Here is a 26,333-nt window from a genome sequence, read left to right as displayed (position 1 = left end):
TTTAATGGCCAACATAAGACCATTGCAGCCCTGGAGAACTTTCCATCCACTGGATAAAACTACAGGTGGTAAGCATCTAATAGCAGAAATGGACCCGAATCCAACAAGTCTGGTAGCTAAAAGAACAGTACCTGGGCTTAAAACTGCTTAGTAATAAGCCTCTTGGAAAGTCAAGATGTCACGCCAACTGTCTTTTCAGTGAGCTGAAGACCTGGTTCTGGTTATCAGTACTAGGTAGCTAGACAGGCCCTGGGATGGGATGGAGATGGGGAAAATCTATGCAGCTTTCTCTCTGAGATTTAGGAACTAAAGTGTATCTTCCAGATGCCACCATGATACAAAGAGGAGACAAAGGTGTCAGAGATCACTGTTCTAGGAGTTAAGGCATGGGCAGCAAGATACCATCCTCCAAGAATAACAGCTGTTTATTAGATGACCATGAAAGAATACAACACTCAGTTAAAGATGATCCCTTCTGCCTTTCTAGTTTATATAAACAAGTCAACTTGGGCCCTTCTGCTCAATAGGGCAAATGAAATTCTGAAGCTCAATCACGCTGCACTACTCCAACAACATAAACTTCTCTATGTTCTAAGCAGTGCAGCTGGAGCCCTATGGCCAACCACAGGTCACGGTAACCTCATTCCAGGACTTCTCAAGTACTGGCACACCTCTACTGTTGCCTCCCTCAACCTCTATCTAGGTCAGTGTCTTATTTCAGTTCTCCCAAGCTATATTCACACGTATAGCCTCTGTTGCATCACCGTGGTGTGTTAAACCCATCAGCATTGTGTGTTTGGGAAAGAGCAGCCCCCAGGGACCTTGACATCTCCACTGCATGAGTGGAGCCCTCAGCGGCCTCCCTGGTGCGGATTCTCACGGTTCCTGCCTCTCTAAATTTTTAGCTGTAACCACTCCAACACGTCTTCTTAGTTTAGCACACACTGGACCCAAATAACCTCAGCCCAGAGCTGGAAAGTACTCTCCCTGGGGTCAGCTGCTGTACCCTGCTGGGGTCAGACTGGAGCCTTAGGCCAACACCCCTTCCTCTCACAAGGAGTCCTGTGGGAGGAGTGGCGAGAGGACAGAGGTTCCTGCCGTGGGAGAGATCACGTGTGCTCCACACTCAGCACTTGGAGGAAGAGGAACCCCCTGGTGCCAGGCTGTAGTGCTGACGCCCCAACCCGGAGCCAGGGAGACTGGGTGGGGAGCCAGGGTAGCAAAGGGGCTTCCCACAGTCACCACCACTTCCTTCAGGGAAGTGCTGATGGACTATTACTTAGTGACCTCCTAAAATGCCCTTTTGGGAAGACGTATTAAGCGTCCTTGAAGGGGTGCTGATTAGACTTGGGATTAGTTCTTATTTCAGAGCTGCCCTATGAGGGTAAGTGAACAAGCTGTTTTTTAACTCAAGAATTTCTATCTCGTCTACACGGTCAGCACATGTAGGTTCCCTGAGGAAATTAGCTTACTGCATGCTCCCTACATACCCCTATGTTTCCCTATGTGACAATACCTCAGAGGGCTCCCTACAAGCATTTTCCAGCATGCTCTGTAGACTGTACAAGACAAGCCATGGAAAAGCAGCAAGTCCAGGAATTTCTGGAGTTTTTTGATTTTTTTTTAACAGTACTCCAATCCAACAGTGTGATAAATGCATCCGAGCTACAATTAGGAAGATATATAGCATCAGAATGCGAAGGTCTGGGCAGCCTGGTGAAACGCGGGCTCTCTAGAGCCCCAGCTATGTTTCCCATTATGTAACCCTGGTCATGGGCAGACAGCCAGACTCCAAATGAAAAAGAGACTCTGGCTTGGCACTGGTTCTATTTTCCTATCCTCATTCGGGGTCAGCGCAGTGTCATACAGCTGCAGAGAAAGCTCTGGGGATTAAACCTGGGAAAGCCTCCAAGACCAGGACCTGGGTTCAAGTACCAGCTGAAAGCAATAAACCAACTGCCACAGCTGGGCTAGGTTTGGATGTTCTCAAAGTCCCCTGACTCTTTCACTTACTGAGAACTAGAGATCAAGATGAGGGAAGATTTGGCTTCAGCAGAGACTATGAAATGAGGTAGGTTGTCCCACTGCCCTGGCCTTGCCAAAGGTCCTGGGATGCAAGGGGTCATCATGCTTAGGCTCATGGACGCCTGTTGCTCTGCTCCTCTCCATCACCTAACAGTTACAACTTTCCTCATGCTCATGTGGTAAAGTGGGGAGTAGCTGCCTCTCCGTTCTAACAAGAAGCCTGGCGCAGAAACTGTGCTCCCATTCTTCCCTCCACCCCCTACAAGTAGACGGCCCCTCCAAACACTGTGGTCTGTTCTAAATAGACTAAAGCACTCTACACTGTCTTTTATAGTGGCCCAAGACAACTTTCCACACCCTGCTACAATCCTCTGTACTGAAATTTCCTGGGATATACAGCCATCCTATTACAACTCCTAACAGGTACAAATGGGAAGTCAACCTACTTACATGCTGACTCCAGCACACATACCCACTAAGTGCCACTGTGTGGGAAGGCACAAATGGCTCTGAAATCCTGCCCTTATCACTTGGCAGTGTCAATAATGTTCTGTCATCATCATCCTAAGTGTTCCATATGTACCTAAGTGTCTATTGCCTAGGAAAAGTAGATATGACCAGAAAGAAGAGGAACATGGGCAAAGAGGAGAGAACCAAGGAGACTAACAATGAGCTTTGGAATTTCCCTGGGTAAGTGGAGGATGCTTCAAAATGATTCTCTAAGTGTACAAGGAAAGACAGTAACAAAATCAAACACCAGGAGGGAAAGAGGGAGCAAGATTAAATAAGGGTCTAAAAGTGTCAGGGAGACAATTTGGGAGTGGGGGTTTCTGGAGGAGAGGGAAATTGAAATGCAGGCTATCTGGTCCCCTTATCTTAGCATCAATGAAGAATTTGTCTTCGTAGACAACAAATGCAGGCAAAGACCAATGAAAGCATGCAAAAGGAGAGGTGTTAAGTGGAAGCCATTTCCTTCCTACTCTCTTAAGAGCTTTCCTAAATCCTCCAAAAGGAAGATCAGCACAAGGACCTTAAGACTGTCAGAGAGATTACTGTTCTGACATCTACAGAACTATTTGGAGTATGTTATTCCCTGTGGCCTTAAAAGAAAAGGCCCCACAGTATGGAAGATCAGTGGGCATAAGATGCAACTTTGAAACCTACAGAACCACCATATCTTGCCAATCTCTCAACCATAGTATTCACTCAGTGAGTGTTAGGCAGCTATATGAGAAACTAGACAGCAGGAAGGTAAATTCTTATTCCACTTTTCCAGTGCTTGGATCTCAAGGCTATGAGGCGGGATTACCCTCAGTGGTGGTCAGGTTAGGTTTGCTCTGTCCAACAGTGGCACTAGACCTCAAATTACCATGCCTTATGGCCAGGCCCTAGGACTGCAAATCCCCTCCTTTATGCTTAAACTTGCATTCCAAAGACAACCAGTTGTTGATCTGACTGCAGAGAGAGAGAGAGAGTGCAAAAGGGGACTCTATTCTCTATTTCACCAACTTCTCTAGCCTAGACTAGGTTCAACAGAGAGTAAGTGGTGCCTGCAGCTACAGAAACTTGTTTATAGGGCAATCAGATTCAATATATTATTTGGCCAGATTTGTTCTCCCTGTGAAGAAAAGTCTGAAAGGACTAAGCAAATTTGATTCAAGCATCCCAACCCCCTCTCCCTCTCTGTAGCCTTGGAGGTGAAGTTCAGCTGGGGATGGCTGTAGTTTGGACCACGTGCCCAGCTGCAGATTGAGCCCTTGCCCAAAGATGGGCAGCAGCTCGCATAAGCCGGCAACGGGCCATTTGCTGCAGCATCCAAAGAGAAAACAGACTCAGCACCTCAAGCAAATGAGGCCCAGCACTTCCTGTGTGAGTGTTCCATTTCCTCAGCCAAACAAAAGCCAAAGGGAGCAAACGAGGGAGGAGGGATGAAGGGAGACAGGCCACAGAAGAGAGTTAACAGGCCTGACAGCCCAGGATACCAGTGAACAGGGGCTGGGTGGACCATATCTCAGGGACCTGTGGTAGTGAGGTGACCCAGGGAAGGCCCAAGCTCCAGGGACAGATGGTCTGCCTCCTCACCCCCCACGAGGAAGGGAGAAACACTCAGTGACCCCTGTGCATGCTCAGAAGCAGTGGCTTCAGATACTTGGAGAGCTGAGTCCTTCCTTGTCAGTTTCTTTCCAAGACTGGAAATTGCCTAGTCGGCAGTATAGATTAACAGCCTGAAAAGTTTGAAGCTGTACACATTAACTCTTTGGGGAACACTGCTGGGAAATAGCTGTTCCCTCGCCAGCAGATCTGTCCGTTCCTTTGTGTGGCGCCAGCTGCCCAGTTCAGGGCTCAACCCTGGCTCACAAGACCTCAGCCTAGAGTGCACTCTGGAAACCTAGGAGGGGTCACAGGAAGGATGCAGAGAACTGTTTGATGCTGGGAGCATCACCCACGTGGTTAGAGAGCTAGAGCTAGGAGGGTGTGAGGAGAGTGGGTTGAACAGTCCAGGGGTGCTTCTTGGGGTGAGGAACAAGAAAGAAATTTGAGGAAGGAGTGAGACTACGCAGTCCACAACGAAAGATCAATAACTGGTGGTCAGAAATCTCTGCTGCAGCCTTGCCTCTGTGGGTCATCCATGAGTCCAGGAGACTGACATGGCTGGCCCCCAGCCCAGAGAAGCACCCCTACCCACTCCCTAGAAGTGCTGTTGGCAGGAGCCTATGTCTCCATATTCTATCATCCAGTATCTTCCCCCTCCCAGAGAAGAGCACTGGAGAAGAAAGATGAGATGCTGGGCATGGATGCCTGTTCTCAAATACACATATATACACCCAATACAGAGCCTGAAGGAGTTCTGAGTGTACTACACCTGCCAGAGATGACAATATAGAAAATGGAGGAGAGAAAGAGTGTGGGGGCGGGGGGAGGGGAGAAAGGGGGAGGGAAAGGAGAAATAGAGAGAGAGGCAGAAAAAGAGAGTGACAGAGAAACCAAGAGAGAGGTAGAGATAGGAAGAGAGACAGAAAGGGAGAGGCGGGGAGAGAGAGATGGACAGTCAATAGAGATGACCAAGGATAGGTGCCTATATGCACATACATTAAGACACTATTGTACAAACATGAACACACACAGTGACACTAACACAGAGAAGAATGAGAAACATGGGAATATGGATAGAGATCAGAAGTCAGCAAACTTTTTCTGTAATGGACTAGACAATAATTATCTTAAGCTTTGCAGACCATACAGTCTCTGTCGCAACTACTCAACTCTGCTGTTGCAGTGTGAAAGCAGCCATAGACAAAGTGTAAACAAATAAGCATGGCTGTGTTCCAATACAACTTTACAGACACCGAAATTTGACTTTCATATAATTTTCACGAGTCATGAAATACTACTCTTTTGATTTTTTTTTCAAGCATTTAAAAATGTAAACCATTCTTAGCTCATGGGCCACAGTTTGTTGACCCTTGATACAGACACACACAAACAGCAGAGGCAGACAAACAGAGGGAGGCAGAGATAGACAGAGGCAGGCAGGCAGAGACAAGCCAAAACAGGCAGAGACAGGCAGGAGGGACAGGAAGAGGCAGGCAGGCAGGCAGGCAGACAGAAGTGAGACAGGCAGAGGCAGACAGATACAGGCAGACCTACTACACAGAAACCCTCCCCCTCCAACAGAGAGACCCAGACTGACACAGAGAGACACAGTCATGGACAAATATGGACACAGGCAATCTTGGACACAGACTTTCAGGAACATATAAAAACACACATTCCCATAGGACACAGTTACACACAGAGAGACATGGACAGGACCAAAGCAGACATGGACTGACACGGACCCAAAATCAGACACAGAAAGACATGGATATGGACACGAAGACATAGAGACACAGACACACAATGAAACAGACCTGTCATGGGGCACATGAACTCTGCAAAGAGACCCACACACCCAAAAATAGAGACACAGACACAGATATGGACACAACATGGACACATACAGGCACAGACATGGACAGGTACACCAAAAGACCCTTGGATAGACAAACCCCCAGAGAGAGCACACACAGACCCTTACACTCAGACACAGACACTCAGACATACATAGACAACCAGACCCAAAGAGGCACATACAGAGATACAACCCACACACAGACATGGATATAAGAAACGGCCATACATGGTTGCACAACAATGTGAATGTAACATGCCACTGAACTGTATACTTAAAAATGGTTAAGATGGCAAATTTTACCATAATTTACAAAAAGAAAGAAAAAAGTCATACGAACACACAAACAGATCTACGTAAACACACTCAGGCAGACACACATACTCCCCAAACCAACACACCCCATACATCTGACACATGCTCTGACAGATATCACACTGACAAACAAAGACCAGGAGATGGGGGCAGGGTGTGATGAGGAGACAGGGAACTCGGTGAATGGAACACAGAGGTGCATGCACTCACCCCTCCTACATACTATAATGTCGTGAGAGGAAGGCAAGGAGACAGAGTGCATAAAACAGCACAAGCAGCAGCAAGAGATAGCCTGAAAGATGCATGGAGATAAACTAAAAGGGGGAGAGAGACAAAGTCTCACACACATCAACACACACTCAGACTCAAGATGCAGCTGCAGAGACAGTGAGTATGAACAATATGAAGTGAGAATGAGACAGCAAGAGCAAGGACAAACAAAACAGAGCAAAGAAGTGAGACAAAAAGAGGGACTGAGAGAGGAGGAATATAGATCAGAGAATAGGTAAAAATAGCCTAAAACATCAGGGAACAACGAAAGTGTTCAAGGAAGGGAAAAAACCAAAGTTAAAATGAGGAGGAAAGAGAGAAACAAGTGGGCTGTGGGTGGCAGAAATGAAGAAGAAGACTGGGAGGGGAGCTGTGGGAACATGGGTGGGCCAAGGCCAGCAGTACTGAAGGAATGAGTAGACTGGCTCACCGTGAGGGCAGATCCAGGGATGTGGGTGGAGGATTCCAGGTGTCTGGGTAGCCGAGCATCCAGTCTGACCAGACTTTCACACTGGGGAGCAGTTCCTTCAGGTCCGGGACGAAGGAAGAGACCTTGATGTCATCTTGGTCATCCTCATCCTCAGGAGAGGACAGCTGAGCTGCAGAGGCAAAGGGTGAGAACTGCCTATGTCTGCTGTGGCCTCCGAGTGAGCCCTGGGGCGCTGGGACGGCAGCAAGCTCTTAGGGAAGGGAGACCAAGTCCACAGGAAAGCTGGGCCCAGAAGTGAAGGACAAGTGCCAGCACCTAAGAGGATTCTGAAAAGCAGGACAAAGAGAGAACAAGTGCACTGGGTCTGCCCCTGCAGACAGCTATTTATGCTCTACCTGTGGCCTGGCTGAAGTCGCTAATCTGGCCTTTAGCCCCTCACTTCTAGCTTTCCTTCAGCATAGTACTGAATGGCACCAGAGTTCCTGCCAAACTGCATAACCTGAATTTGATCATGAGGAAATGTCAGAGAAACCCAAATTGTGTGAAATTCTACAAAGTAAATGGCCTGTATACTTCAAAAATGTCAAGGTCAGGGGCCGGCCTGGTGGCGCAGTGGTTAAGTGCACACGTTCTGCTTAGGTGGCCCAGGGTTCCCCGGTTTGAATCCCGGGTGCAGACATGATCGCTTGGCAAGCCACGCTGTGGTAGGCATCCCACATATAAAGTAGAGGAAGATGGGCACGGATCTTAGCTCAGGGCCAGTCTTCCTCAGCAAAAAGAGGAGGATTGGCAGCAGACGTTAGCTCAGGGCTAATCTTCCTCAAAAAAACAAAAAAAGTCAAGGTCATGAAGGACAAAAAAAGATTGAGAAACCATTTCAGACTGAAGGAGACTAAAGAGACATGACATCTAAATGCAACATGTGATCCTGGGGTGGATTTAGACCAGAAAAAAATTTTTTTTAGGACAATTGGTACAAACTGAATAAAGTCTATAGATTCACTAACAGTACTCTATCAATGTTGGTTTCCTGATTTTGACAACTGTACTGTCATGTAAGAGAATGTCCTTGTTATTAGGAAATACACAGTCAAGTATTTGGGGGTAAAGGGCTACCACATCCACAACTTACAATCAAGTGGTTCAGAAGAAAATACTAATAAGCGTTAAGTATATGTGTGTGTATGGAAAGAGGGAGAACTCAAAGCAAATATGGTCAAATGTTAACAACAGGGGAATCTGGGTGAAGCGTATGTAAGAGTTCTTTGTATTATTCTTGCAACTTCTCTATAAACTTGAAATTGTTTCAAAACAAAAAGTTACCTCCTCCCTCCCTCAAACAAAAGGTAGACCCAGCGGCTGGAGGCATTCACAAAGCTGATGTGGCGGGGGAACAACAGAAAGGCCTCACTATTCACCAGTACTGATCCAGGAGCTGAAAGAAAGGTACAACCTTCAGCCCTGCCTTACATGGCTCAGCAATTAGGCTAGGAATTCCAGGGACAACCTTAAAGGATACAGGACACTGCTCAACCCAAGGGCTAAAAGATAGCCCCTGCTCTGGTCCAGGGAGTCTCCCAAGATGGCTGGTCCACAGTGCTCACAGTACTCACCAGGTACCAGACAAAGAGGGACACAAAGAGGGGGAAAACCCAAACATCAATTATGAACAAAAGGGAAAACTCACTTTTCTGGTTTTTTAAAGTTGCAGGAACACACAGCAGCTCATAGGTACAGTGAAAATCCTAACTACTAAAGGAGAAAGCAGGGGCACAGAAGTAATCAGACTGCAAAAGGAGGTAGGACTAGTTAGTGGGCAAAAGGAAAAAGGGATGTTGGGAAGAGGAAGAATGGAGAATAGAAGGAGAAGACACTGGGAAAGCAGTGTGGCATTCTGAGCTTGTCTGTACAGGGCTCAGGCAGCTGGAAAGCCCACCAGCCTAGGGCCCCTCATCTGCTTACCTTTGGCAGACTCCTTAAGTAAGCAGGTGCAGCGCCGCACCAGGAGAGCAAACATGGCCAAACCCAGGGCTGCGGCTTGCTCCTGGATCACCGAGCGACACTCCTCTGAGAAGCAGTCTAAGAAGAGGCAAATGAAACTCCATTAGTAACCTGGGGGCCAAGGGCCACACCTCCCTCCCTTACCAGGTGCACATCCTTGGTCATGTCACTGAGCTCCTCTTCCTCATCTAAGACTGAGGGTAGTAATATTCCCTCTCTCAAAGAGTAGTTGTGAGGCCAAATAAAACAATGCACATGGAGTATTTACCACAATGCCTGGCATATGGATAAGTACTTAATAACATTATGTAAGGATCAATTGTGTAAATTCTGCATCACATCACTTGCCCAGCACCAGTTATCCCAAGGTGGGCAGTTTCAGCCAGAGCTGCAGGCTCTCTACCTTTAGTTGGCTACTGATAATGTCAGATTATAGTTACAGAAACTCATATTCAATTAACTCAGTCTCTCTAATGTATAGAGAGCAGGAGTACAATTACCAATTAAGATCAGAAAAATACAAATGCAAAAGTTATCCTCTTGAATCACCAACTTTTGGTTCCATCATTACCTCCTTCCTCTATGTTCCTCCTCCTAAAAGAATACACACAACACTTAAAATTAACCTATCTTCACTGAATGACTTACTTTATATAAGAGAGTGCATGGCACATAATAAGCACTTAATCAGTGTTAGTGTTTATTTTCACAAATTCTTTCCCCTAAGGCTAACAAATAAATCTGGCTCCCAATACTAGCACCCTTTACCCCTCACTTTTTCAGCCTAGCTAACTTCCTTCTGGCTGCAAGTCAGTGAAAGGAGTCACCTCAGTGGTAGCCAGAGCTGTTATTTGGTGGGAGCTACATACACATTTCCAAACTGCTGCCTGTACTACTCCCTGTAAGTGGCCCTCCCTGACAGCCACTTCATCCAGACTTGAGAGGAATTGGTGACAAACAAAAGGCAGCAGTCCAACCTGCAGCCTCAGAAAAAGAGACACCCAATACACACGGGAGATGGAATCAGGGGCCAGGCTCACTAGCTCTGGCAGCAGCGAATCTGTTAATTCCCTGTATAATACAGGAGAATTCTCAGAATCTCCAAGTGTTAAAAGGATAATTAGCCACTTGTTTGATCTCTGTCCCTGCCTGCATTTTAACCTCAATAGCCAAGGGGGAGCCCTCTCTCCTCATTAACAGTAGTCTTGTCAATGAGGCCTAATTGAAGTCTTTATTCCAGGAGATGCTACACAACCACAGTTATTCCTAACCGTCTTTGCCACCGGAGCAAACATGACTGGAGTCTACAAAGCCAGCCCTAAAGCACTTTAGAAAGCCATGGGAGTGAGAAGCAGCAGGCTGCTGCTCAGAAGGGTCCCAACATTGGAATAGCATCAATGTAGCAATTCTTCTATTGTGGCTTTCCCACCATCCTTCCAGATGCCTACTGGTCCCAAATGTCACCCTCTAACTTCCTAAGTCAACTGTGGCAGGCAGTAAGGAAGTGGTAACAATCCATGGGATTAGAATAGATCACCACTCTCATTCTTCTTCTGGTAAGGCCCTAAATCTCTGTTAGAGAGACAGAAAATAGGCATCCAGGAACGAAGAGCAGGGAGGATGGAAAGTAGGGAAGGGGGATATACATAAGCCATCCTAAGAAAAGTTGCCAACTTCTCCCCTCCACCCCTTAGTATCGGCAGTAGCACTGTCTGTACCACCCCAGCTCAGCCCCAGGCCCTGCCAAGCACCGCCAGCAGCCTGCCTCTAATTAGCAACTCTGGAATGGAGGAGTAAGTCCAGAACAGATGAAGCTGGAGAGGACAAGTGGAGGCCACATCCTGGTAACTGACACACTGAGTACACATTTAGTGTCCCCCTCATCAACCGGGGATCTTAGGCAGAAGTTACCTGAACACAGAAGGCCCTTAAAAGGGATGAAGGGGGGTGATTTAGCTTCAAGAGACAGGTATTTCAAGAAGACCAAGACTATAATAAGACACTCTCATTAGCCTGAATAATGGTATGATGGGACAAATGGAGATTACTTTCACCAAGCCCATTTCTAATTTCATACAAACGGCAATCTCAGGCTAGACTATCTCTCAGAGTTTAAAGTGGGGACTAGGGCTCAAGGGGAAGAATGAACTGCTTAAGAACAATGTCACCTATAGTCTCTGGGCAGTCCAGGTGGGTTCCTTTTTAAGTGTCCTACAATAAGATCTAGGGACCATGTAGGGTAGCAATAATAGGAGCCTCTTTCTTGTAGGTCTGGAAGGGCTCAACTACTTCTCAGAGCAGCAGCTGAAAGGAAGCTTCATGAGTGCTCTGTTCTTGGCCGTGGTTTTGTCATCTCAATCCTTTATACCTCCCCTACCCCACCCCACCTTAAGAAGGGTCTGATACAGCACTCCCTGCTGGGCACCTGGTCCAACTGATGGGGAGGTACAAACCAGTAAGCTTTTCTGCTCTGATCAAGCAGGTAGTGATATCACAGCTCTCTGTGGGTCAGAATGCCTGGGTTTCAGTCAGCCCTGTGACTGACCACTTCATATGGAGTACTTTCTGGAAGGCCTGCCCTTCTCCAAGGCTCAATGGTACCACAAGCACAAACTGAGCATCTACAGTGTGCTCAACCCTGTGCTGGGTTATTGTGGAAAACACAGCTACAAATAAAACAGGGGCTCTGCAACCTTAGGACACTTCAGTCAGGTGAAAAAAAATAAATAGTTATTTACCCAAATAATCACGGCAACTTGGACCCAGGGCCTTCAGTGAGAAATATGTTAAGTTATATGGTATCTTCAGGAGATGCTCTTTGCCTCACTTAGGCTTCTGTGGGCTACAAGCCTTAAGATGCTACTCCTTGAGAAATATTCGCTCTTATACAACTAGGAAAACAGCGTCCAGATTCCCAGAGTCCACCCACTTAAGGACTAGACCTAGGAAACCAGCCCTAGTCTGATGAAAGGCCATATATATCCCTAGAGTTGGGCTGGGCCAGGCCAACAAGTGATGTGGGGTGGGGAAGGAAAAGTATTGTTTGCCTTGGTGTTTGTCTGGGTTCCTCTGGCTTTGTGTCAGGTAACAGGAGCCTGACATGAGCTGAGGAACTCATTAACAGTGTGAAACAGCCTTTCCCCTTCTTTCCAAAAGCAGGCTTTGCTCAAGGGTTTAGGGGGATGGTTTTGGCTAAGAAAGTCAGACGGAAATACTTCTTACCAAGAAAGTCACCTAAGGTTTGAACTTGGTTCTGCCCTTTCCCACATGCTTTCAAATGGGCAGGTGACCACAGCTCCCACTATTCCTCTTGCCAAATACCTGCTCAGGCAGAAATACTCTTCTCCCTCCTATGTAACAGGGAGACTTTCTCATTTTTCTGAGAACATATTCATGGAAAACATAAACCAACTGTCGTCAAAGTTGTATGAAATCAGGAAATGGAGCGGCCGGGAGAAGGCTGCCATGTGGCCGGATGTTATGTATTTCTAATTAGTGCTATACATCTTTCAACAGCAAGTGTCCTTCTGCTGGGAAACACAACACACTGCCCTTGTTATTGTAACTGTCAGAGAAGTGCTTAAACAGATAATCTCCAGGAAAAGTGATAAACACGTCCCCTCTCCCACCAGTGTGTGTGCGACGGTGCTGCCAAAGCAAAGCTGTGCTTGACGGCTCCAGGATGGCAAAGCATCCTCCTGCAGGAAATGGGATGGAGGCAGGAGGGGTAGAGAGGGAAGAGGAGGGGAGGAAAGACAGGCCCACCTGCCTGGACCCTCTAGGACTAGCCAAGGCACAGTGGTTCAGAACCATCACTTCTGATAACTCCTGGGTCAGGAGAGATTTGGAGGAAACCAGTATCAGTAGGGATGAGGTTTGGCTAGTCACAGAAAAGTCTGGCAGTAATGGAACAAGCAGAGTTCCCCTGGTGCACACAGCCAGCTTTCTGGCAAGAGGATGAGAAGAGTAATGAAGGGAAGACAGAGGATGGATGACACATAAGTCTGATACCCTGACAGCAGCAGAAGGGATTCAGAGGGCCTTGGGATCCACTAGCCACTCCAGCAGAGAGAATCAAATATTTGCTTGGCTGCTTCAATAATAGCTGGAGAAAAATGCAGGCAAGACCACTTATTCACTGATCCTCCCCTCCGCGCTGCCACCCCCTCCTCCCCCCACCCTTCCCATAGAGAGGAAATGAATGGTCAGTCACCTCCAAACTAACACCACCTGGAGGCGATTTGTTGGCTCTTATCTTTCAGACATAAGACTGCTTTTCTCATGAGTCAGTCACCAGTCAGACGCAGGGCTGGCACAGTTCCTGAGCAGCCCACCAAAACCTCCTTTGTCTACAGGAAGTGGGCAGTGAGCACATCTTTCAACTGCTGCCGTTTGAGCCACAGAGTTCCCTATGGCAGTCGTTGGCTGAAGAGGAGGTGGAGGAGGCAGTCATATACAGGAACCAGACAAAATCTCAGAGCAAAAGCAGAGATGTTCATGCCATCAGGGCATCATTTTATTCCCTGAAGAGTAGAATGAATGAGTCAGAAGAATCAGGCACCAAAACACCCAAGCAAATTACTAGTGCACAATGGCAGAACACAGGCTGACGGGGTGGAAGGCAAACCTGGACAGGGTACGGCGAGACAAGACAGAGGAATGTGGAAGGTAACGCTAAGGGCCCTTACTGTTATGCCTGCTGCTCCCTTTAGATTTTATAAGATTGTAAAACTCTGACTTCTTTCAGTGGGTAAATGTGGGGGCAAAGGAAATCTCAACCTTTTAACAAAGCGAATTCTGTCATTAATTCCAAAAATATTTATTTGGGTGCCCAATTGTGGAGGATATAAAAGAAAATAGGATCCTGTCCATGAGAAGGTGATAATCTAATGAGGAAGACAAGAAGAATATATAGATACCCAAATAACTACTGTTTAAGACAATGTAATTCATGCCATAAAGAAGATGGAAATAAGATGCTTTCTGTCACCAGAGGGTAAGGAAATCATTTCCAGCTAGTGTATACCAGAGGAGGTTTCATGGAAGAGAGCACTTCTGAGCAGGGCCACAAAAGATAAACAAAGATGGAACCGGCAGGATGAAGGAGGGACTGTGCGTATTAAGGAGGCATGCAGGTAGAGACACATCAGGCATGTTCCCAGATGCCAAGCACTGTACTTGGCCTGCTGTGTAACAGGGACCACAAAGCACAGGACCCGTGATGCCACAGGAGGAACACAGACTTGACTTGATAGGCAGAGAGGAAGGTACTTGCTAAAGGTTTCTGAATGAAGCAGAGGGGACTATTTTATAAAGAACAATCTAGTTAAGGGGCTGGCCCCGTGGCCGAGTGGTTAAGTTCGCGCGCTCCACTGTAGGCGGCCCAGTGTTTCATTGGTTCGAATCCTGGGCGCGGACATGGCACTGCTCATCAAACCACACTGAGGCAGCGTCCCATATGCCACAAATGGAAGGACCCACGACGAAGAATGTACAACTATGTACCAGGGGGGCTTTGGGGAGAAAAAGGAAAAAATAAAATCTTTAAAAAAAAAACAAAAAAACAATCTAGTTAAAGCATTTAAGACACACTAAGGTAGCTGGAAAAAGATAACAGGAAGGTAGACCAGTTGGGAAGCTAAGAGGGCATGAACTTGTTTGAATTAAGGGAAAGTATATGCAGAACACTTCATAAACTTTATAATGCCAAATAAAAGTAATATTTTTCTTGTAAGAGAAGTGGAAGAGGGATTGGAAAGAAGTGCACAGAAGTGAGAAATGCTACAGAAAGAAAATCAAGAGAAAGTGGAGATGATGTAGGGGAGAGAAGGGATGAACTGGAACAGGTCAGGCAACTGCACTGATAATCTCGGCAGGTTTGAGAGGACCCTGAGACCTCAAGAAGGATAACACCCACCAAACGAGATTCAGGAAAGGGGCAGAAATTTGGGATTGCAGAACACCTGGAGAGAGGAAGGTATGCATCAAGGAGTCCCCAGACTCCCGCCCACCTGGCTCTAGGCCAGTCCAGTCTTTCCAGAACAAAGACACTTCAGGGGGTCAGAAATACTTGAGGAAGACCTTGCATAAGGAGGCCTGGGAAGTCTGAACTGGCTCTCCCTGTGGAAGCCATTAGATATTCAGCACTTCATTTGTTTCCAATTCTTGTATGAGTGCAGCTCCAGGCTGTGGGGTGAGAGGCTCCTCTCTGACGTAATCAGGAAGCAGCTGCAAAATTAAGGAATCCCTCATGACATCATAAAAAGGGTCGATGGTTTACTGGGGAAAGTATAAAAATTAATTACATATTCCCACATGACTCCCTTCCCCTAAATCTGTACACACCCCCTCCCCACTCCCACACATTCTCTCATCAGCAACATCCAGAAGCCACCTCACCAAAGAGGGTACAAAGGGCAAACAAAACCCAGGAAGAGAAAATTCTTCGATGCACCCACCGTCTGCCCCACACATTTGGAACTTAACAAGTGATACCTTGTCCCAGAATTTTTATACATTTAACATGTTTCCCCAACAAAATTTAAGCCCCTTGAGGACAAGAGCTATGTCAAGACTTCACATCCTTGAAAATTAGCACCATGAAGGAGTTCAAGAAACGTGTGCTGCTCATAACAGCAGGCACACTTGCCTCTGTCATTTGTGGATGCTAACCATAAACGACATGATTCCACTGTGATATACGAGACCTATGTTAGGCATAGAGCATTTATATACATTAAGGCAAAGCTTTACAAAAGATTTGTACAGGAGGTATTATTCTCCCTTTCTGAGAGTTGAGGAAACAGGCTCAGAAAAGTTAAATGACTTGCCCAGGGTTGCCAAGCCAGTAAGTGTCAAAGCTGGGACTGGAATTCAAGTCTGTCTGCTCTTGTACCCACACAGTTTCCACACTTGGTTTTCAAATGCCTGCGATTCAAGCTTCAAACTCCAACTGTTCCTCTCTCCTTTGCTATGAAGATGAAAACCTCTGAGTACTCCAACCACAGTTCAGCACAAAAAGCTCTGAGATATCAGCTTTGTGGAAACCAAAATTAAAAACACAATACCATTTACAACAATGCCAAAGAAAATGAAATACTGAAGTATAAAATCTAACAAAATATGTATAGGATATCTACACTGAAAATTACAAAATGCTGATGAAAGAATTCAAAGAAGACCTAAATAACTGGAGAGACTGACCATGTTCATGGATTGGATGACAACATTGTAGAGATGTCAGTTCTCCCCACATAGACCTATAGGTTTACCGCAATTACTACCAAAACCTCAGCAAAGTTTTTCATAGACAAAGATAAGCTTACTCTAAAGTTTCTATGGAAAGGCAAAGGACTTAGATTAGCTAAAACAATTTTGAAAAAGAAGAACAAAGTGGGAGGAATCATTCTTCCCAATGTTAAGTCAAAGAAAGAAGGGGGGGGGGGGCAGCACAGTGGTGTAGTGGTTAAGCTTGCATGCTCTGCTTCCATGGACTGAGGTTCACAGGTTTGGATCCTGGGCACGGATCTATACACTGCTCATCAAGCCATGCTGTGGTGGCATCTCATAAAGAAAACAGAGGAAGACTGGCACAGATGTTAGCTCAGGGACAATCTCCCTCAAGCAAAAGGAGGAAGGTTGACAATGGATGTTAGCTCAGGGCCAAACATCCTCACCAAAAAAACGAAAAGAGAAAGGACAGCCTTTCAACAAATGGTGCTGGAACAATTAGACATCCAAAGGCAAAAAAAAATGAACCTTGACCTAAGTCTCACACCTCATATAAAAATTAACTGGAAAAAAGGGGGCTGGCCCCGTGGCCGAGTGGTTAAGTCTGCGCACACTGCTTTGGTGGCCCAGGGTTTCACCAGTTTGGATCCTGGGTGCAGACATGGCACCGCTCATCAAGCCATGCTGAGGTGGCATCCCACATAGCACAACCAGAAGGACCTACAACGAGAATATACAACTACGTACTGAGGGGCTTTGGGAAGAAGAAGAAGAAGAAGAAAAAAATTAACTGAAAATGGATCAAAGATTTAGATGTAAAATGTAAGACTATAAAACTTTTAGGAATAAAAGAAAATCTTTAGGATCTAAGACATAGAAAAGAGTTCTTAAATTTGATAACAAAAGCACCATCTATAAAAGGAAAACTGATACACTAGACTCCATAAAAACTGAAAACTTTTGCTCTGCAAGACTCTTGTAAGAGGATGAAAAGGCAAATTATAGACTGGGAAAATATATTTGCAAACTACACATCATACAAAGGACTAGTATTAGACTACATAAAGAACTCTCAAAACTCAAAAGCAAGAAACAATCCAATTGGAAAATGGGCAAAAGATATGAATTGACATTTCATCAAAAAGATATATAGATCAACTATTAGCAATGAAAAGACATTCACTATCATTAGCCATTAGGGAAATTAAAATTAAAACTACAATAAGATATCACTAAACATCCATCAGAATGGCTAAAATAAAAAATACTAACACCAAAAAGCTGGTGAGGATGCAGAGAAGTTGGATCACACATATAGTGCTGATGGGAATGTAAAATTGCACAGCCATTCTGGAAAATAGTTTGGCAGTTTCTTCTAAGGCTAAAAATGCACTTACGATATGACCCAGCAATTATATTGTTGGGCATTTATCTCAGAGAAATGAAAATTTTTATTTGCACAAAAACCTGTACACAGATGTTCATAGCAGCTTTATTCATAACAGCCTAAAACTGAAAACAATCCAAAAGCCCTTTAAGGCATCAACGGTTAAACAAACTGTGAAACATCCATACCATGGAATACTATTCAGCTATAAAAAGAAAAGAACTACTAGGCCAGGACCGGTGGCCTAGTGGTTAAATTCAGCACGTTCCATTTCAGCGACCCAGGTTAGGTTCCCGGGCATGGACCTACACCACTTGTCTATCAGGAGCCGTCCTGTGACAGCAGCTCACATAGAAAATAGAGGAAGATTGGTAACAGGTGTTAGCTCAGGGCAAATCTCCTCAGCAAAAAAAAAAAAAAAAAAAAAAAGAACTACTGATACACGCAACAATTTGGATAGATGATCAGGGAATCATGCTGAGTGAAAAAAGCCAATTTCAAAAGGTTACATACTATACTATCCCAATTATATAATAGTCTTGAAACAATGTAACTATAGAGATGGAAAACAGGGCTTAGGATATGGGGATGGAAGGTGACAGGGATGATTCTAAAGGGGTAGCATAAGAGAGCTTTGTAGTGACAGAAGAGTTCTGAATCTTGATTGTGGTAGTAGTTACACGAAGCTGTGTCATAAAATTGCACAAAACTATACACAAACACAAACAAGTGCACGTACAACTGGTGAAAAAATCTGAATAAGGTCTGTGGTTGTATGATATCAATTTCATGGTGGTGTTATTGCACTAAAGTTATGTACAATGCTAACATTAGGGAAGCAGGGATGAAGGGTGCAGAGGACCTCTCTGTATATTTTTTTACAACTTCTTGTGAATCTATAATTATTTCAAAATAGGTTTAAAGTAAGTAAACAAATAAAAGCAAGCAAACAAAAACAAAAAAGATCTGACATAGGATTCCAGAAACTTTTCTCCTCTACATAGAAAAGGGCTACTTAGACATTATGGGGACATTTTCTCAATTAGTTGATTACTCTGCAAAGATGCTCCGGCCCCTTGTTCCCATCTTGTGCTGGCTGGCCTGAGCTACTGAAGATGCCCAGCTGTGTGGCTCCTTATCTGGACTGAGCAAGAAATTGCCAGGGGCAACCAAAAGAAAAATAAGAAAAAAGAAGGGAAAAGTTCACTGAAGACAGAACTTCTGTCTAAAGAATATGGAGTAAAGCAAGAGAACTTCATCATCAAGGCTATGACTCATAGGATCAGGAAAATCCATGTCAAGCAGCATAAAGTGAAGGTGATGAGAAAGTGAAGAAAGATGACAAGAAGAACGAATTGCAGAAGCTAAGTGAGCTGTTTAAACATGTTCTTGCTGCGCAAAAAATAAGTAAAGGTATAAATCTCAAACCAATGGTATGTGCATTCTTTAAACAAGGACAGCCAGGGAAAAAAAGTTGCTTGAAACATGAGGCTTAGCACTGTTTTCTTCATAAATGAAACTGCTTAAGCATTTTCACTGCTGCATTGCTTTGAACCATTAATCAGATGGATATTAACAAGTTGTTTTTTTAATTGGCAGCATTAGCTGCAATACTATGTTAAACTGCCCCTGCCAATACATCTGTAAAGATCAAACTAAAAAAAAAAATAGGCTTCATTAAAATAAACACTTGCTCTTCAAAAGACAAAAATGAAAAGAAGGGGCCAGCCCCGTGGCTGAGTGGTTAAGTTCCCGTGCTCTGCTTCAGTGGCCCATGGTTTCACCAGTTCGAATCCTGGGCGCGGACATGGCACTGCTCATCAAGCCATGCTGAGGCGGCGTCCCACATGCCACAACCAGAAGGACCCACAACTAAAAATACACATCTACGTACCAGGGGGCTTTGGGAGGAAAAGGAAAAATTTTTTTAAAAATCTTAAAAAAAAAATAGTTCCAAGTAAAATGTTAACTTTAAAAAAAGAAGAAGAAGAAAAGAGAAGCCACAGAGAAAATGTTCTTACTGGGAGAAAATATCTGTAAAACATTTATGACAAAGGACTCACATCTAGAATACATAAAGAAGTCTTTCAAATTAATAAGACAAACAAAAAAATGAGTAAAGGTGATATATGGGTGGCAAATAAGTACACATTCAACATGTACTTATGATAAGATTCTCAACATTATTAATCATTAAGGAAATCAAAACCACAAATACAACTCCACACCCACTAGGATGGCTATAATCAGTAAGACAGAGAACAAGTGCTAGTGAGGATATGGAGTAACTGGAACTCTTCTCATACACTGCTTTGGGAATACAAAATGATACCACCACTCTGGAAAACAGTTGGTAAGTTTCTTAAAACGTTGAAAAACACATCTACCAAACGACCCAGCTATACCTCTCCTAGGTATTTACCTAAGAGAAATGAAAGCATATGTCCACAAAAAGACTTACACTTGAATGTTCGTAGCAGTTTTATTCACAACAACCCAAAATTGGAAGAAAACCAATGTCCATCAACAAGGGAATGGATAAACAAATTGTGGTATGTCCATACAACAGAAGACTGTCCAGCAGCGGAAAGGGACCACTGAACCACTCAAGAACACGGACGAACGCCAAAACTGTTACGTAGAGTAAAGAAGACAGGCCAAAACAGGGAAGAAAGAGAGAGAGAGAAGACATACTGTCGAACTCTAGAAAATGCAAACTAATGCACAGAGCCAGAAAGCAGATCAGTCTATTAACCTGGGAATTGTGAGGGAGAATGAGGGAAGAATGGATTACAAAGGGGGAAAGGGAAACTTTTAGGAGTGAAGGATATGTTCACTATCTTGATTGTGGTGATGGGTTCATAAATGCATGCATACGTCAAAATTCATCAAATTGTACACTTTAAATATGTGTAGACTAAAAAACATCAATTATATCTCAAAAAACTGTTAAAGGGATTTTAAAATGGAGGACTTTAAAAAGTAAAGGAATGACATTTGAAAGGCTATTAGTCTGACTCATCATTTCAGGTTTTAAGAGTTCGTAACTTAGAGGCTGATTTGATAAAGAAAACTGGACACCTACTGGGTGCCTAATACATATCACATCTAATTTGATACTCAGAAAAACTTCGAACTGGCAGTGACACTCTCACTTCACAGACAAGGAAACTAAGCCTCAGAGAGGATAAGTTAACATTCTTCATCAAGGTCACACAGCTGATAAATGGCTGAGTGGAGAATTCAAATCCTTGATCTGGTTGATTCCAAAGCTCTTTACAGCACTACAACACAATTGCTACCTTTGGAAGGTGAGAAAATGATCTCCAGAAGTGCTAGGCCCTCTCCAAAAGACAGCTTGGCTTTCTCTCCTCCTTTATATGGAGCTCTAGGGCCAAGAAATGTCCTGGGGGCTCTATCAATACATCTTGGCAAGACAGATAGCAAACCATTTCTATTCTCTAAAAGGAGAAATGAAAACACTTCTAAATGAATGCTTAGCTTTTTCCAGGAAATACCTATGCAATTTTACAAAGAGTGCTCCTATAGATTTCCTGGGAGGGAAGGCGGGAGGGTAGGATGGAGGGAGGACGGGCGGGAGGAAGGAAGGAAGGAAGGAAGGAATCACCAGTCAAGATATACTCTGGCCATTTCCACCTTAGTTGTGTTTCAGGATTGATATTTTTGCCACTCAGAATCTCCTGCCTGATTCCAGGGTTATTCAAAAACATATTCCCTCTTGGGCAAGCAGAGCCACCGCCAGCAGAATGGCATGCTGACACTAGCCAAGCCCCTCAGAAATGGGGCCCAGCAGAAGAGGGCCTGCCATTCTAGCATCTCATTTGGAAGAGTTACAAATAGATCTTGCAGGACAGTTTCTGCTTTCTACGTTGCTTGCCAGAAGTTTTGGAAAGCTTGCCTCTCTTCCAATATTTAGGGGAAGTAAAGGAGGAGTTAAAAAGAGTGGCTGCTTCTTAATTACATCAGGCAGGTAAGTCCCTATAGAATTCCATCAGCAGATCTGGGGTGTCTAGTGTCAAAAGTTATTTAAGGTTGTGGAGAAGAGAACTGCGGGAGGCTTCCTAAGATGCATGCCCATTAGTAAACCTAGAAGGAAGCTTTTGCTGTAATAGTGAGAAGGAATTAATAGAGCTACATCCCTTCCGATAGAGCGGGCAGAGATCCGGCAGCTGATTCAGACAAACAGCTTGAAACCCGCCTTTGCTGGTATGAAGCTTCAGGAGCACTTTGGTCCCAAAGTAAAAGTTAACGAGAGATAATGCCTGCGGACATCCTGATTCAAAGAAAACGCCTTTGACATGGCTGGCAGAGGGGCAGAGAAGTGCTCAGCTTCCATTTTAACAGATTAACTCAATTTCTTTTCATTTTATAGCTTCCTGAAGAATTTTTAAAAGATTTTGACAGAGTTTGCAAACAATGCCAAAAATAAAACAGTTCTGAGATAGATAGGGCAGAGAGGTACCCAGGATAGGAAGGATCTCTTGGACTCTTGAGATGCTTCTAGAATGCAAAGATCAGAGCCATCAAACAAATCTTGAGGAGTCAGTACTCAAAAATGAGGCCAAAGATAAGACATAAATCTTGGGTGGATTCCTCGGAAATATCCAGATCTGCAGGTTCATCTGGCTCTGCTCCAGCAACTCACCCTAAAAAGTTCTCCAAGCTTTACAATTCAGGATCAATGCCCAAACTAGATCCAGTAAGTAACTTTATCTAACCTCACCCACCGTGGAACAGGTAGTTTTTTGGGGGGAGGGTGGGGGTCAGATTAGCCCTGAGCTAACATCCACCACCAATCCTCCTCTTTGCTGAGGAAGACTGGCTCTGAACTAACATCTGTGCCCATCTTCCTCTACTTTATATGTGGGGTGCCTGCCACAGCATGGCTCGATAAGCAGTACATATGTCTGCACCCAGGGTCCGAACCAGTGAGCCCCAGGCCGCCGAAGCGAAGCGTGCAAACTGCTACGCCACCAGGCTGGCCCCGGAACATACAGTCTTAAAGTAGAAAAGAGTCAGCTGAATAATAGCTAAATAAAGCAATTATGCCAAAGCTGAAAGTGAGAAAGGGAGCACTCAAAGAAGATAACTAGAAACCCACTGAGCATCACCTAGATCCCTGACTGAGCAGCTCTGGAAAGGGGAGCCCCTTTAATAACAGCCCTTCCAAATTTATAGTTAGTTGGCTGATTGGTCAATTTGTCAACAATACTTACTGAAACTTTTTTTTTAAGATTTTATTTTTCCTTTTTCTCCCAAAGCCCCCTGGTACATAGTTGTATATTTTTAGTTGTCGGTCCTTCTAGTTGTGGCAGGTGGGACACCGTCTCAGCATGGCCTGATGAGCAGCACCATATCCGTGCCCAGGATTCGAACCCGTGAAACCCTGGGCTGCCCAAGTGGAGCGCACAAACTTAACCACTCGGCCACGGGGCCGGACCCTACTTACTGAAACTTATATGCATTGTTTTAAACCAGATTTAAATTTTTTTGTTTATATTTATTCTTTTATCATCTATTCCACAAAAGATTTGTGACAACTTAAGGCAAAATCACCTAATGAAATAACATTAAAGTAGATGTAGAAAATCGGGACCACGAAAAAGGAAAATACAAATGTGTCAATTATGTGGGTTAACGGTCTGCCATGAATAAACTTAAAATTTGCCTCTGATTTTCCTGGCAGTCAAAGCAAAAAAGGAAACATCAACAACTGCATCGTTGTCATTATTGGAAAGGAATAAGTATATCAGTTTCTCAGGAAAAACAAATCTTCTCTCAGCACTGAGCTCTAAAATAATTTTTTTTAATACGGACGCTATGCAAGGGATACTGTGTGAAAAAAATGAACAATAATCTTGAGAAGGTCGTTATAACACATGGTCTTACACTACATACTGCTAAGAGATACCTAAGAAATATTATCCTAAAGTAATCTGTATGGTAAGACAAAATACATATGTATTGTAATCTAAGAATGTTTTTCCAAAAACATAGATACAGGAATATTTTATATAGCATTGATAGGTATATCAATTTGCTTTAAGAAAATCTTTAAAACTAAGTTAAAATAATACTAAATTAGGAAATCATAATTCTTATTTAAAAGGATCCATAAAGGGTTTCTTTAAGCAGAGAGATCCCTGATGTCTGATGCATTTGTTTACCCAAAACTCAGTATGGGACAGAAAGAGACTAAGGGTCAGAGAAATCCAAGTGCAAGTGCTATGCACAGGTGATGAGCAAAGACTAAAATATCCTAAAACCTTAAAGAAAAAGACCCAGATAAATGAGAAAGTGATATACACTATAAAAGATTCTTGTCTTAAAAAGACCAAATGATATATTAAAAGATATATGCTATTAAATATATACATATATAAACATACACGTATGGCTACGAAAGAGAAATGGTCTAAACTGTAAAATTCAATTTACATATATTTTGGGGATATTTCTAAAACAAAAAGTACAACAGGATGCTGTACAGCAAAGAGATTAAAAAGCTAAATTTATATTTGAACGTGGTACAGAGAACAAAGCTCTATAATTCTAGGATTACCACCCCCTGCCAAATAGACAGTTTTTAAGCACCAGTTCAACTTCATTTTCTTGGTGAGATTTCCTCCATTTGGAGGACAGAACTGACCTGCTTCCGCCTGGTTCAAAAGACCTAACAGATTTATTTATAAAGCACTGCCTTGCTTCTTAAAAAGGGCTCACACCAAAAGACAGTGAATGACAACAGCCAAGAAGAAATAGCAAACTTGCCTCTGTGCCCGAATGGACATTCTCCACCCCCACTTTCCAAAGCCACTTCTTTCCTCTCCACTGTCTAAGCCCTCCTCTAACACCCAACACATATCACACCTGTACTGTGTGCCCGATGGGCCTCCTTCCTCTAGACTGGAAGCATTTCTATCCATGACACACAGCAGGCATGTGGCTCAAAGCTGCCCTAGTATAAGACTTACAATCCATCAAGCTTCCCCCACTAGGCTGGAAATTACACTAGGCCAGGGTCTATACTGCAAACTCCAGTAAATCCCAAGCACTTACCACGGTGCCTGGTAATCAGAGTTGATCTGTTCTGGGTAGTACTTCACTTAGTGCCGGATCAATTCATTTCCTTATTCGCACAGTCAGCATCTACTAAGCAGCTACTACATGCAAGGCCCTGTGGTAGGCATTTAGCTTTCAAAGATTTGGACCCTCAAGGAGCTGAAGTCTAATAGGATTTGTGCATGCAGGTAACTATAAGTCAAAGAAAAAAATGAAAAATAACTTCAGAGGTAAAAATAATGTGTGAAATCTAACAATGAGGAAATTCACTGCTACACAGTTTGGACAGGAAAAGCCTGCAAACAACCTAAATGTTCATGAATAAAGAACTACTTAAATAAATTACAAGACAGACAATGGAACAGCCAGCCATTAAAAAGGGTGAGATAATTCTAGTTGTAAAAATATATGTATACAGAAGTGATATAATAATTAAAGATACTGAACCTTTACTATGTGCCAGGAAGGGGATGGGGCAGACATGCAAATAATATGCAGAAAAAGCAGAGGAGCAAAAAAAGGCTTTCCTGGTTCCAATCCCTTCTACAAGCCTCGCTATATCCTCGTCTTCAAGTTCCTTGCAACACATTTCCTTTCTTGTTTAAGCTATTTCAAGATGGCTCTTGATATTTTCAAACACTCCTAACACACAGGGTAAAGGAAAAAAAAGAATAAAAAGTGAGGTTGGCATCTGTCAAAACTCATCAAACTGAACATTTAAAATCTGTGCATTATTGTTTGATGTAAATTATACCTCAATTTAAAAATAGAAACAGTGAGGCTGAGACAGCCTAAGTATACTGAAGACACTGGTACCAATAACAGAAACAGTGTACACAGGAGGAACAGTTCTGGTGGGGCAGTAGATCATTTGGTGCACTGCCCAGATCCCCTCTGGGACTAAAGCGCTCGATCTCCCAACTGCTGAGAATGTTGACAGCCGCAGATCTCGGCTTATCCCTCTCCTAGACTCGCTCTCAGGTGAAGAAAAGCATCTCCCCAGTGTCACTCTCGCCTACTGGGGGTAACACATCCATTCACTGGTTGATGGAGGGCAGGAAAGAGTATAAAGATACAGCCCCTTTGGCCCAATTTGGGGCTACTCTGAAGGTGTAGCCCAGCTGTAGGGCTCCTTGTAGGACTGGCTAAGGCCTCTGTTACAGCTGCAGTGTAGATAACGTCTCCCTCTGCCCCATCCTGCTTCCTACCCATCCTCTCAGGTGCCGACCCTGACAGCATTTCCCAACCAACTTCCTTAGTGGGGGTTTGAATCTCCATCTTAAGAGTTTGCTGGGGCTGCCCCATGGCGTAGTGGTTAAGGTCAGTGGCCTCTGCTTCAGTGGCCTGGATTCCTGTGCAGAGACCTACACCACTCATCAGCCATGCTGTGGTAGCAACCCACATGTAAAAAAGTAGAGGGAGACTGGAACAGATGTTAGCTCAGGGTTAGATCTTCCTCAGCAAAAAAACAAACAAAAAAAAGAGTTTGCTTCCTGGGGAACCTGACTTGAGAAACAGGAGGAGTCAATCTTTAACAAGCTTGAGATTCCAGGTGAAAATATCCAACAACAAGTTAGAAGTGTGAACTAAAGCTCAGGAAAAAGATCTGGGCACGAAAGAGATTTGAGAGTGATCCACAG

General features: G+C 44.1%; 1 protein-coding gene across 7 annotated transcripts in view; it reads right to left on the bottom strand.

The window, feature by feature from the left end:
* Window positions 1-26,333, bottom strand: part of SMG6 (SMG6 nonsense mediated mRNA decay factor) — a 209,978-nt gene that overhangs the window by 106,355 nt on the left and 77,290 nt on the right. For all 7 annotated transcript variants that reach the window (XR_006890534.1, XR_006890533.1, XM_046674928.1 and 4 more), the window contains exons 11-12: window positions 8,955-9,071; window positions 6,993-7,161 (exon numbers count right to left, since the gene is read on the bottom strand). Coding sequence is in view for 5 of the 7 variants with exons in the window: in XM_046674928.1 (XP_046530884.1) it covers window positions 6,993-7,161; window positions 8,955-9,071 (286 nt within the window). In the remaining 2 variants the exon portion in view is untranslated. The remainder of the gene's footprint in view (window positions 1-6,992; window positions 7,162-8,954; window positions 9,072-26,333) is intronic.

This window comes from Equus quagga, chromosome 11 (assembly GCF_021613505.1).
Source record: "Equus quagga isolate Etosha38 chromosome 11, UCLA_HA_Equagga_1.0, whole genome shotgun sequence".
NCBI lineage: Eukaryota > Metazoa > Chordata > Mammalia > Perissodactyla > Equidae > Equus > Equus quagga.
The sequence above is the reverse complement of the archived record's forward strand: the minus strand, read 5'-3'. Positions and strand labels throughout refer to the sequence as shown.